The following is a 14,520-nucleotide window of genomic DNA, read 5'->3' on the forward strand; positions in this document are numbered from 1 at the left end:
TGGCCAGGTAGAGAAGATTAAGAGGACATTATAGACAGGAGGACTTTCAAGAGCAAAAATGAGTAAGTTCATCATGTAGAACTAAAGAAAGGATGGCTCCCTTAAAAGGCTGGACTTTGTTGGACTACAGACAGGATAGGACTAGCATGAAAGATAGAGTTCCGTTTGTTTATTCTCTTCACTTATTCTGTAGCAGCCAGAAAGAACCTACCACTTTAGGTATTTGAGCATGAATTATGGAAAATTTCCAGCATACTAAAAAAAACAGTGAAATGGTATAATGAATTGCTCTGTACCCATCACCCAACTTTGGATATTATCAACTCAGGATCAGTCATTTTCGTCTATAATCCCCCATTCTGATTATTTGGAAGCACATACCTAACCATATCACCTGTAAATTATATCTTAGGTCACTGCTAAAATTTCCCTGATTGCTTCATAATATCTTTTTTAAACAATTCAAAGCAGGATCCAAACAAGATCTGTGTATTGAAATTGACAAGTCTTTTAACCTATTTAATCTATTTTTTATTCCCTTTGATCTTTTTCCACATTGCAATTTATTCCTTGGAAATATATATGTGTATCAAAAACGGATGGCATTTGTCCTATAGTTTTCCACAGTTTGGATTTTGATGGTCAAATGCCATAGTGTCATTTAATACTTTGTTACCTCTATTATCTGTGAGTTAGTAATTGGGACAAGAATCTTGACCAGATTCACGTTCAGCGATTACTCTTAAATAACCTTTGCCTTTTATTCATGTTGCCTAAATTGCTTTCTAAATTTATGAATTAGAATATTTCTTTAGATATTAATTGCTTTAGTTAATACCCAAGCTCTGTAAAATCCCCAGAGTTAAAAATTTACGTTTGTTATGGTCTTAATGTTAGTTATGCTCTAAAGAATAAAAATATGTTATGAATAATTCTCAAACATTTCATTCCAATAGGTGGGAATTTGAAGAATCTGAAGAAGATCCAGTGACAAGTATCCCATACCAACTTCAGAGGCTTTTTGTTTTGTTACAAACCAGCAAAAAGAGAGCAATTGAAACCACAGATGTTACAAGGAGCTTTGGATGGGATAGTAGTGAGGGTACTAATTCTCTTGTAATGATAAGTATTTGCAATAGTCAAAGGAACTTGAGAGACTGTATTATAAACAACATATCAACATCTTTACTTTACCTTTTCATTGCTTTTTGGTTGGTGTTTAAAAATAGCTTGTTTTTAAAATTTAAGCTCCGAGGCATAAGTTTTTGATCCATTAAAACTATCTTGTAAAATAAGTTTGGTTATACTCTATTTTTATGTACTTAAACTAAATTTTTTTTAATGTGTTAGCTTAGATTTTTATTAACATATTTCTCGACTCTACAGTGAAAAGTAATAAAAATGGCAAATATTGTAGCACCATAAAGCCTATGCTGCTTATAAAATGTTGAGCTCTCTTGGTTCTTTTTCATATGATTGCCTTTTTATGATTCTAATATATATTTTGTGTTCTTTTTAAATCTAGCATTATTTTGTGTAGATTTTCCTGTATTTCTGACAATTTGCTTTTAAACAACAAACTAATATTTCATTATACTAAGTTAATAGCTCTTTTTAATTAAATTTTATCTTAAAATAGCTTGGCAGCAGCATGATGTACAAGAACTGTGCAGAGTCATGTTTGATGCTTTGGAACAGAAATGGAAACAAACAGAACAGGTAATTTATCTCTCAAGTTGAGAGTATATTCTAATAAATTATTAATTCCTTAAAGTGACTTTATTTTATTGGAATGTTTTAAAACTTGGGCATTAGCCCAGTTGTTAAAGTACTGAGAGTTTCCTCATCTTTAAGGAGGTTGGGCCCTGTGACCTAGATGGTCTCTTTTTAGCTGCTGCTGGTAAGTCACTTCAGTAGTGTCCGACTCTGTGCGACCCTAGAGACGGCAGCCCACCAGGCTCCCCTGTCCCTGGGGTTCTTTAGGCAAGAACACTGGAGTGGGTTCCCATTTCCTTCTCCAGTGCATGAAAGAGAAAAGTGAAAGTGAAGTCACTCAGTTGTGTCCAACTCTTAGCGACCCCCATGGACTGTAGCCTACCAGGCTCCTCCATCCATGGGATTTCCAAGGCAAGAGTACTGGAGTGGGGTGCCATTGCCTTGAATTGAAAACTATGTAATTCGTGTGTGTGTGTGGGGGGGGGGGGGGGGTGATTTTTGAACAGTATTTTCAGATAGATGCTAAGTAAATTCAGTGTCTTAATCTGTAACACATAAAGTATACATTGTAAAGTATATTCATCTAGCATTACCTTTTTGACCAGTGAGGTATATTCATGCTTTTCACACTTAGTGAGAGATGCTCAGTCATGTCTGACTCTTTGCAACCCCAAGGACTATATACATTTCTTGGAATTCTCCAGGCCAGAATACTGGAGTGGGTACCCATTGCCTTCTCCAGGGGATCTTTCCAACCCAGGGATCAAACCCAGGTTTCCCACATTACAGGTGGATTCTTAACCAGTTGAGCCACCAGGGAAGCCCTTTCACACTTAGGATCCTTGTTAATCTGACCCTATTCTTAAATCCAGTGGAAGGAGGAACAGATTAAAAGTGGGAGAACTTTAGATATATCATTGGAATGAGGCCTAAGGCTGAACTAAATGAGGCTCAGGACTCATTACCGAGGCGGGTTTATGCTAAGTGTAGTGATAAAAGATCATTGGAGGCCAAAAGAGGAGTCTGGAGGGTAGCCCAAAGGATGTACTGTCTGATGGCTAGGACTAGAGTTTTTCAAACTAGACTGCAGTCCATTCATTTATGAGATTAATTTAGTGAATCTACACAGCACTTTTTTTTTTTTTCAAAAAGGAATAAAATAGATATAAGAGAAGCACCACATAGTAAGGGTAAGTATTGTTTTATGCCACTTTTGTTACAGTTATATGTACTAGGTTGCAATGTAAATTATTTTTTTACTGTGGGTTGCTAGCAAAACTCTTTGAAAAACGCTGGATTGAAACACTTAGAAATGCCCTCTCAGAGAAGACAATCAGATATAGCTGGAGCAGGTTAATGAAGAAGGCTTCATTAAACAAACAATATTAACGTAGACAGTTATGGTGGATCCTAGTTTGAAGGCTTATAAATCCTCAATACTTGAAGAGGTATAAATTTATGAAAGAGGCAAACTATGATTTCCTTCTTAACCTATTCTTACTTAAGAAATATTGGAAAAAATTTACATTTATTTAGTGATCTAGATTCTCTACATAATCTATAGGATTGTATTTTTGTAACCTTATGCAGATGGTATTAGGGGATGTTTCTTTTCATAGGTCTGTTTGTGGGTCAACAATTTTATTAAGACCCGCTGGGGCATTCTTTCTGAGTTCCCAAGTTTTGGTACAGGAATCTTGAGGCAAGACATTCACACGGAGGGTCCTTACTTAGGGAGTTACCTATCTCCTTTGGGTCAAAGTAGCCCCCAGTTGACTTAAGTTTGGGGAGTAGGTGAGAGATTCATTCTTTCTAGGTGAGGATATATTGAGGGAGATGGAGTTTAAGATTTCTTTTTAAATTTATATTCGTTTAAAGTACAGTACATTTTCCCTTCAAATTATTTTATGTGTATGACTGAAAAAAGTTTTATTTGTATCTTGAGATAGAGGATATGATTTTAGAAATCAGAACATATTATTGTGAAAATAGTGATATGTATATGTAAAGCTATAGAGCCAGTTATTTAGCTGTGTGATTGTCAATATGCCTAAAATGATGGATTGTGATGTATTCCCATCCTAATTAAATATAATATGGGGCTTAGTAGTAAAGTTAGTTGATAACTCATTTCAACAAAACATTTTAATAGTGGGATTTTTAGTGATATGAGAATTGAAATAGTTCATTTTTGCACATTCTTATTTTGTCTTTGTTAAGCTTTGATTTTTTTTTTCCTATAGAATTTTAGATTAGATAAATCTTAAAGCTTTCTAAAACTTCAACAGTAAGAATCAATATCCTTTTGAAACTCATTCTCAAAGGCATAAAGTATTAACTAATTTTAAAGGAACCCTTTAAAAATTCAAATGTTCTTATTTCTAGGCTGATCTTATAAATGAACTGTACCAAGGCAAGCTGAAGGACTACGTGAGATGTCTGGAATGTGGCTATGAGGGTTGGAGAATCGACACATACCTTGATATTCCATTGGTCATCCGGCCTTATGGGTCCAGCCAGGCGTTTGCTAGTGTGGTGTGTACCTTTCAGCTGACTGCTTGTGTATCCATACACAGAATACATAATAGCACAGTGATATAATATATCCTAAGGTAAGTATCATCCTAGACACACCTTCTTGGGTCGTTAGTCATTCCTGCATTTAAACTAGCAAGATCTAGAAGATTTTTGACCCTTCAGTGAGTCCTAATAGTGCATGTTTAAGAGAAGCAGTATATACAAATGTACTGCCTCATGGCTCAATCTTTTACTCTTTTGTAGAAGTGACTAGATTATTTCACTTTATCTTTTTTTAAACCTCTATAAACAGTCTATTTTATAAATGCTACTTTTTAACATTTATTTTTGGGGGGCCTTGCCAGGTGGCTTGTGGGGTCTTAGTTCTACCAGTCAGGGACTGACTGGGCCCTTGGCAGTGAGAGTGCAGAGTCCTAACTGCTGGACTGCCAGGGAATTTCCTATAAATACTGCTGTTGTTACTTTTTTTTTGGCAGTACTTTTTTGTTTTGAGAGTGCTGTTTTGTTCCATATACTTCTGTGAGAAGAATAACCTCTAGTTATTAAGACAAACACAGACCATATTGTTTGAAAAAGTATTCCTCTTTTAAAATTTAATTTTAAAATGACCCAGGCATTTTATAAGCACAGATAATTTGAAGAATCAGAATTATATATAATTAGCTTATTTATATATCATCAAATTGGGTGATTAAGATTTTCTCATTTCTCCTTTTCTCTGTTTTTAACTGCTTTTTGGTAATTTTATTATTGTATTTTATCCTTACATTTGTGTATTTAATTGCTTATACAAAAGGAGAGTCATGGAAGGAGTTAAATTGACATTTAAAATTCGAATTTAGAAACATTCATTCAAACCTATTATGAGTCAGGGAAAACTTTCACAGCTAAGATATCTGAAAAAGTCAAATTTCATCATGATGATCTTACTTATGCTGCAGTCAGGCTGATGGTGGCTTGCAGGTAAAATCAATGTTCTTAAAACTAGTCCATATTTTAGCCTCTAAAATAGCATTTCAACTGTGATTTAGTAGTCTCTAGGACAATTGATACCCTTTGCTTTTTTCTCCTATTTTTATATGACTGTCAGGCAGTAACAGCAAGAAGTTACGGGATCAGTCAGTGGGAATCCACAGTAACTTTCCAAGACAGGGGACGATTTGGCCTCCTTTGCTTTTTTTAAGTGCACGTTTTTCTTTTTATTTATTTATTTATTTTTTGATAGAAATGTGTTTGTTTATTTGAAATTTAAATTACACTGGTGATCCTGTATTTAATCTAGCCATCCTGCTGCTGCTGCTGCTGCTAAGGCGCTTCAGTCGTGTCTGACTCTATGCGGCCCCATAGATGGCAGCCCACCAGGCTCCCCCATCCCTGGGATTCTCCAGGCAAGAACACTGGAGTGGGTTGCCATTTCCTTCTCCAATGCATGAAAGTGAAAAGTGAAAGTGAAGGCGCTCAGTCATGTCTGACTCTTAGCGACCCCATGGACTGTAGCCAACCAGGCTCCTCCGTCCATGGGATTTTCCAGGCAAGAGTACTGGAGTGGGGTGCCATTGCCTTCTCCAATGTTTTTCTTTTTATTGAAGTATAGTTACTGCACAATATTATGTAAGTTACAGGTGTACGATTCAGTGATTCAGTCAGCTTCCTGAACAGATTTGAAAAATTCTGTTAAGTACTTAAAAATACCCTTGTAAACTGCCATTCTAGGTATATGAGATTGGCCTTGGCTTGAGTGGCTAGTTTTATTTTTCATTTTTGTTTTGTTTTTACTTTATTTTGTCAGTTTTTGTCAGAGACATAAAAATTGTTAAGATTTATCTTTCAGTGAATTATTTCCTAACTCATTTTAAAACTTTGGCATTTCTTTAAGGAAATGTACTAGGGAAGTGTTCAGTAGTCCCAAGTGATGTACACTGTTTTTTCTACTTTATTTATGAAAATATTTTTATGTAAGATTTTTCATGTATATGTTAGTTTTTTCTTACATATTCATTGAATTTTGAGGAAGTTTTATTTGTGTTAAGTTGGAATATAATATTTGAGTATTCAGCAAATATAATACTTGAGTATTCAGCTATAAAAAAATAGCTGAATCTTTTTCATTATTTGCCTGCTGAATTGTTACCACTCTCCTCAGTACGTTACAGACACAGCAGTGAAGTGAATTGGAGGATATTTTGGAGAAGTGGAAAAAGTCACATTTCTGAATGGAATTCTCCAGTTCTATCCTACATTGATATATGGATGATGGTGGTGGTGATTATTCAGTGGAAATTGAAAATTACATCTATGAAGCAGGATGTAAGCAGGTTTATACACACATGCGCTAATAGGGCTTGCAGAAGGGAACCTAAAACTTCCTAGATTTTGCTGGAGTGTCTTAAGGGAAATTACAGCAGGTGAGACTACCCAAGATAGGGGTTCTAAGGAGGATACTACCTTCAGAGAACTTTAGTTAGAGGTAAGTGATTTCCCTTTATTTTCTGAATTCAAACTTACAACCTACACTTCTTGAACTGCAGAAATCATCATATAACATCTAAATTTAGTGTTATATCACTGCTTGCCATTGTGTATTTTGTTAGTGCTATGTGTTTTAAAAAGAATTCAGTATAAATGTGGATTATAAATATCTAGTTAAAAGAAGCATTATAAAATGTTGTTCAGACTATTATAATATTTGGCCTTAATTTAAGTTGAACTCTTGTAAAATTTTATTTTTTTACTCTTACCAGTGGTCTTAGTATATTTGCCTTATTGGCTATTTATACATACATACACAAACATACTTGACTACATGCACACATATGTACACACATATACTTACCTTCATACACAGCATTGATGGTTATGTGTTTTGCTTATTACATATTGTGTTTACTGAGCCACAATAGTTAGGTGTATTCACTGTGGTTAACACTTGGTATTTAATTTCAGATCAGTAAGTATGAAATTCTGTTAAAAATCAGAGGTTTTTTTGTTTGTTTCTTAACTTCGTCTGAAACACCCAGTTTCTGAATTGTTTTATCTCCATATTTAAATAAATTAACATGAGAGTAATATTTAAAATTAAGTAAGAATGGAGTTGCCACTTAGTTAATGTATCATTATAACATCTATATATAACTTTGGATATTTTTCAGCATGATTGATAGCAGACTAATTTTTAAATAAGTGCTAAAAATTGCCTATATAGTTTTTTAAAACAGCTTTTCATCCTAATGTTTTCTTTATTGAATTATTTCTTAGTTGTTATAACTGTAATATTTATTTTAAGTTTCTGGTCTCCATTTTGTCTGTCCAAGTAGTGTAAAGGGTTCTGCTGCTATTCCATCTCTCAAATTGAGTTTTGTTCAGCACTAGTCTCCAATAGGTTTAATAGATGTTTGGAAGAAGACTTCTGATTAAATAAAATTGGGAAGCTGTGTAACTGTAATACTCTTTGGGAAGTTTACAATGCGCATTTAATTTTAAGTGCCCTCCGTGTTCCTGTAATAGAGAAATCAACCAACCTTTTCTCTGTGGGACATCTGTTAGTATTTCAAAGGATACTAGGATTCTGAGGAACATATTCACAAAATATTCTAAGATATTTTGTGGAGCTCTGCATTAGACTAAGGTGATTTAAGGAAATATCTACTTTGTTACATTAATGTTTATGTCCTTGTAATGTTGAAGGGAATGAGAATACTAAAATAATATGTTTCTAATTTCCTGTTATTTTACATGTCTTCTTATTAATCCTGAAAAAATAATATCAGCCAAAAGATTACTTACATTAATATTTTAAAAAACTTGATTCTCACTGATTTATTAGGTAATTAGAACTGTCTACATAAAATCAGTCTCTCCGAACTTTATAATCAAAGAAACCTTGAATCTGCTTATTGCAAGCATATTTGAGAGTGTATTATTTTAAGAAGATCTAAATGGTATAACCTCATATGTTTGATATTAACTAGAGGAGAGCATTCTACTTAATAGTAAATTTTAAACACTACCTTTTTATAGGTAGTTTTATTGAGTTGCTTATTCAGTGGTAGTTACTATTCTAGGCCATTTTTATTAGTATAGTTTTTATTCTCTTTTGGGGTAAGTACATTTAAATATCTGTTTATTATGTCAAAATGTGTTCAAAAGTCTAAAACTGGATTTGGCTGTATGGTTCCTTGTAGTGTCTTGGGAAAGATGAGATTAGGTGAAAGACCTTTGTTCCCTAAGTAAACACAATTTAATGACCATCTTAAAGTTTTGAATAGAAAATTGTTAAATTCATACGCATTTGTGAAATCATAAGTGTTCCAGATATTTAGTTTAGACACATTTATATCATAAGTGCTACCCTGATTTAACAGGTAATTTGGACATTCTTATATGGCTGGCTTGGTCACATAACTCATTTGGTTGGTAGAGTAGTCCAAATTTGTCCAAGTATGTAAGCATCACATAAAGAAAACTCTCTTCCATGGACTCTATCCTCATTTTTCCAGGAATTTGTGTGGTTGAACATAGTGGGAACCAGTTTAAAAAGTGGGGACTTTTGCTTTCAGGATGATGGAGTAGATGTACATTGCCCTATTCCTCCCGCTTAAACAACTGAAAATCTTGAACATTATATATAAAATAAACATAAGAAGACTCTGAAAGGTGGATAAAAGGCATAAAGACTAGGGACCTCAGGATCAAGGAATGACATGGGGTGAGTTCCCTGGGTTTTATTTTTGCCTAATATATCCCAAATTTGGAGCTGAAGATGCTGGTAGGCTGCAAGTAGCAAATAGCACAGACTAATAAGTCTGCTGTCTCTAGCCAAGAGACTGGGGAAAGGACAGCCTGGCAAGGCACAAAACTTAGCCAGTAACTGCTGTGTGGTAGCCAGACACTACCAGAAAGATTGTGGCCCTAACCCTAACCTATGTCAGCTAACGCTGGGTAGGGAGCCTCGAAGTTGTAACAAGGCGCTCCAACCCCCTGCTGGGTTGATTTCAGAGAAGACTGACTAGGAGCCAGAAGTTTCTTCTCTCCTGGGCAGTACTGAACCTCCCCACTGCCATTCTCCTTTTACTGTGGTTAATTGTTGTTAGAGACCATGTGGGGAGCCTAGCCTTACCCTCCCACCTAATAGTAAAAAGGTGTTCCTTCCCCTTCCCACTGGAGTGATGTTAGAGGAGGCCTAGATGAGAGTCAGGAATTTTACCACTTCCCACCTCCCAGATAGGGAGGCTAACCCCTCCTGTCTGTGGTACCAGTGGAGGCCACAGAGGGAGCAGTGACAGATGTTAGAATTATCTGACAAATATTTTAAAGCAACCATCATAGAAATACCAATACATCAGTGAAAGTTTCTAAGCCCACTTGGAACAAATGAGAAAATAGAAAGTCCTGAGGAAAAAATAGCAGATATAAAGAAAAATGAAATGGGAATTTAGAACTGAGAAATGCAGTAACCACAATTAAAAAGTTAATGGATAGGCTCAACACCAGAATGGAAGAGACAGTGTATAGTGAACCTGACAATAGAACAATATAAATTGCCCAGTTTAAATAACAGAAGTACAGTGGGGGGTGAAAATCCTTAGGGACCCATGGGACTAAAACAGAAGGTCTGACATTGGTGTCATTGGAGTCCTGGAAGGAGAGGAAAAAGAAGACAGGGCTGAAAAAACACTTGAAGAAATAATGCCTGAAGACTTGCCAAATTTGGCAAAAAGCATAAAGCTGCAGATCCAAGAAGCTGAGCAAACCGCAAACAAGATAAGCCAAAAGAACTTTATATCAAGTTCGGTTATAATTAGACTTTTGAAAAGGAAAGACAAAATATCTTGGAAGCAGTGAGTGAGAAAAGGTACCTTTTTTATGGGGGAAAAACAATCTGGTTTCTCATAAGCAGAACTGTCATCAAAAACTATGAAGGTCAGAAGGAAGTAGCACATTTTTCAAGTGTTGAAAGAAAAGAGCTGTCAACTAGAGTTTTATACACAGCAGAAATATTATTCAGGAATGAAAGGGAAATCAAGACCTTCTTGGATGAGGGAATCCTGACATAATTTGTTACTAGTAGACCTACCTTTAAAAAATGGCTAAAGAAAATTCTCTAAATGGTAAATGATAAACGGAAGGCATATTGGAACATTAGGAATGAAGAAAGAACATGGAAAGCAAAACTTCAGTTCAGTCGCTCAGTCGTGTCCGACTCTTTGCGACTCCGTGAATCGCAGCACGCCAGGCCTCCCTGTCCATCACCAACTCCTGGAGTTCACTCAAACAACGTCCATCGAGTCGGTGATGCCCATGAGGTGGCCAAAGTATTGGAGCTTCAGCTTCAGCATCAGTCCTTCCAATGAACACCCAGGACTGATCTCCTTTAGAATGGACTGGTTGGATCTCATTGCAGTCCAAGGGACTCTCAAGAGTCTTCTCCAACACCACAGTTCAAAAGCATCAATTCTTTGGCACTCAGCTTTCTTCACAGTCCAACTCTCACATCCATACATGACCAGTGGAAAAACCATAGCCTTGACTAGATGTACCTTTGTTGGCAAAGTAACGTCTCTGCTTTTGAATATGCTGTCTAGGTTGGTCATAACTTTGCTTCCAAGGAGTCTTTTAATTTCATGGCTACAGTCACCATCTGCAGTGATTTTGGAGCCCCCCAAAATAAAGTCTGATACTGTTTCCACTGTTTCTCTATCTATTTCCCATGAAGTGATGGGACCAGATGCCATGATCTTCGTTTTCTGAATGTTGAGCTTTAAGCCAACTTTTTCACTCTCCATTTTCACTTTCATCAAGAGGCTTTTTATTTCCTCTTCACTTTCTGCCATAAGGGTGGTGTCATCTGCATATCTGACGTTATTGATATTTCTCCCGGCAGTCTTGCAAAACTTAGGGTAATACAATAGGCTCCTTCTCCTCTTGAGTTTTCTAAATTATCTTTGATACTTGAACCAAAATTATAACACTGTCTGGTGTGATTCTAAATATATGTAAAGGAACTATTTAAGACAATTATATTACAAAATTGGAAGAGGTAAAAAGACAGAGTGTACTTCACTTGAACAGTTAAAAGAATGGGACCGATAGACTAAAAGTTTTGTGTATGTAATATAACATGTAGAGCAACCACTGAAAAAGAGATACAATCAGTTCAGTTGAGTTCAGTTGCTCAGTCGTGTCTGACTGTTTGCAACCCCATGAACTGCAGCACGCCAGGCCTCCCTGTCCATCGCCAACTCCCAGAGTTGGTACACTCAGAAGCATTATCAATAAATCGAAGTAAAATTTAATTCAAATTTTTTTTTCAGGTTATCCATAGGAAGGCACAGAAAAGAAAACAAACTAAAACATTAAAATAGCAAACTTAGTTGCATGTAAGTAGTCTAACTATACCAAGTAAAGGGCATCCCTGGTGGCTCAGACAGTAAAGAATTAGGCCGCAGTGCAGGAGACCTGGACTCAGTCCCTGTGTCAGGAAGATCCTCTGGAGAAGGGAATGGCAACCCATTCCAGTATTCTTGCCTGGAGAATTCCATGGACAGAGGAGCCTGGCAAGCTACAGTCCATGGGGTCACAAAGAGTTGGACATGACTGAGCAACTAACATACATACCAAGTAAAACGAAGAGATCGGCATATTAGATTTAAAAAATGTGACCCAACAATATGCTAGGTACAAAAAACAGCTTTTAGTATATTGAAATAGGCAGGTTGATAATAAAAGGGTTGAAAATTATATATCATGTAAACATTAATCAAGAGAAATGAGGCATGGCTATATTAAAAGGAGATAAAGCTGACTTTAAAGCAGAATTACTAGAGACAAAGAAGGGCATTGTATAATGATTAAAAAGGTCAGTCCATCAAGAAGACAGCAATCTTAAATGTGTACAAACTAAGTTACAGAGCTGCAAAATATGTGAAGAAAAAGCCTTTCAAAATGAACGGAGAAATTGACAAATCTACAGTTACAGTTGGAGACTTCAGTGCCCTCAATAATTGATAGGTAGAATCTCTAGACAAAAAATTAACAAAGATACGGAACTTAACAATATCATCAGCCAACAAGCTATAATAGATATGAAACTGTGCACTCGAAAACAGCAGAGTACACATTCTTCTCAAGTGCCTATGGACTACGTATGAGGATAGACCATATCCTGGGCCATAATACAAACTTCAATTTAAAAGAATTAAAATCAGAGAGAGTGTGATTCCACACTGGAATCAAATTGGAAATCAATAACAGTTAATTGGAAAATCACCAAACATTGGGAAAATAAACAATGCACTTCTAAATAATCCATGCGTCAAAGAGGAAATCTTGAGGCAAATTAAATACATATATATATTTTGAATGGAAATGCAGATGTGTAACAGAAATTTTGAGACACAGCTGAAACAATACTACAGAGAGGAAAGTGTTAGTCTCTCAACCCCATGGCTCCTCTGTCCATAGAATTCTCCAGGCAAGAATACTGGAGTGGGTAGCCATTCCCTACTCCAGAAAATCTTTCCAACCCAGGGATAGAATCCTGGTCTCCCACATTGCAGGCAGATTCCTTACTGTTTGAGCCACCACAGGGAGGAAAATTTATAGCTTTAAATGCTGGCTTTTAATATAAATTCTTCCATAAGAAAAAATAGAAAATGTTATGTATTAATAATGTAAGCGTCCACCTAACCTGGAAAAAAGAGCAAAAGAAACCCAAAGCCAGCAGAAGGAAGAACATAATAAAAGAGCAGAAATCAGTGAAACTGGAAACAGAAAATCAATAAAAGCAGTTATTAGAAAAGATCAATCCAACTGATAAATCTGTAGCAGGACTGACAGAGGGGAAAAAGGTAAGATAAACATTTCCAGTATTAAGACTGAAACTACTACTATTACAAACCTTGTAGATATCAAAAGGATAATAAGGGACAGTTCTGCACATATAATTTGATGACTTAGTTGAACCAGTGCCTTGAAAGTACTCATCTTATATGGCATAGATAATTTTAATAGCCCCATAACTGTTAAGATATTAAATTCATAATTTAGAATCTCTTAAGAAAATCTGTAAAGTTGGAAAGTTTTCACTGGAGACTTGTACCACATATTTTAGCACAGTGAGCACCAGTTCTTCACAACCCCTTTCAAAAAGAGGAAGGAACTCTCCCCAATGTGTTTTATGAAGCTCCTCTCATCCTCATACCAAACCAGACAAAGGCAGTTAAACAACAACAACAAAAAAACCCTCAAAATTATGACCAAGCCAGTTTCCTTAATGCATATAGATGGAAAAATTCTTGTCAAAATATTAGTAAATAGAGCTAAGCAATATATAAGGAGAATTATATACCATGACGAAGTAGAGTTCATTCCAGGGATTCAAGGCTGGTCAGTATTTTAAAAATCATTGACTGTAATCTACCATATTAACAGAGACAGGAAAATTGGCATGATCGCATTAATTGACTTAGAAAAAGCTCTTGACAGAGTTCAATAATCCACTCATGATAGAAACCCTAAAAACTGATAATGGAGGATAATTTTTCTTAAACTTATAAAGAACATATTCAAAAACCTACAGCTAACATCATACTTTGTGGTGAAAGACTGAATGTTTTCTGCCTAAAACATCAAGGTTATCTCGGCAAGGATGTCTGCTCTTACTCATTTTAGTACTGGAAGTCACAGCCAATACAATAAGGCAAGAAGAACAAATAAAAGGTATACCAATTAAAGGAAGAAATAAAATTGTTCCGCCTTTTTAAATAACATTTTTTTTGGTATAGAAAACCCCAAGGTATTTGTCAAAACAAAGCAAAACCCTGGAAAACCAATAAGTGATTTTAGAAGGTAGCCAGATATAAGATAAACATAAACAAATCAGTTGTGTTTCAAAATATTAACAAAGAACATGTGGAAAGTGAAATTAAAAATACAATATCGTTTACAGTTGTGGGGGGAAAAAAACCCTTATGTGTAAATATAACAAAATATGATCTGGACCTATGTACTGGAAACTATAAATTCTGAAAGTAATATTTGAATGGAGAGACATACTCTGCTCATTGATTGAAAGAGTCACATGTTGAAGATGTCAGTTCTCTCCCAAATTGTGTAATTTTAATGAATTCCTTTCAAAATCTGACAAACTTTTTCAACCTCATTCTAAATAACATAAAATAGCTAGAATAGCTAAAAGAATTTTGGAAAAAGAATTAAGAAAAATCTGTCTAGTTGATTTCAAGACTTATTATATACTTACAGTAATCA

At 35.5% G+C, this 14,520-nt stretch overlaps 1 protein-coding gene across 4 annotated transcripts in view; it reads left to right on the plus strand.

The window, feature by feature from the left end:
• The window catches only part of USP47 (ubiquitin specific peptidase 47), a 105,600-nt gene that overhangs the window by 47,799 nt on the left and 43,281 nt on the right, over window positions 1-14,520 (plus strand). For all 4 annotated transcript variants that reach the window (XM_027563286.1, XM_027563284.1, XM_027563287.1 and 1 more), the window contains 3 exons: window positions 957-1,102; window positions 1,640-1,719; window positions 4,102-4,251. In XM_027563286.1, coding sequence (XP_027419087.1) covers window positions 957-1,102; window positions 1,640-1,719; window positions 4,102-4,251 — 376 coding nt within the window. The remainder of the gene's footprint in view (window positions 1-956; window positions 1,103-1,639; window positions 1,720-4,101; window positions 4,252-14,520) is intronic.

This window comes from Bos indicus x Bos taurus, chromosome 15, assembly GCF_003369695.1.
Source record: "Bos indicus x Bos taurus breed Angus x Brahman F1 hybrid chromosome 15, Bos_hybrid_MaternalHap_v2.0, whole genome shotgun sequence".
Lineage (NCBI taxonomy): Eukaryota > Metazoa > Chordata > Mammalia > Artiodactyla > Bovidae > Bos > Bos indicus x Bos taurus.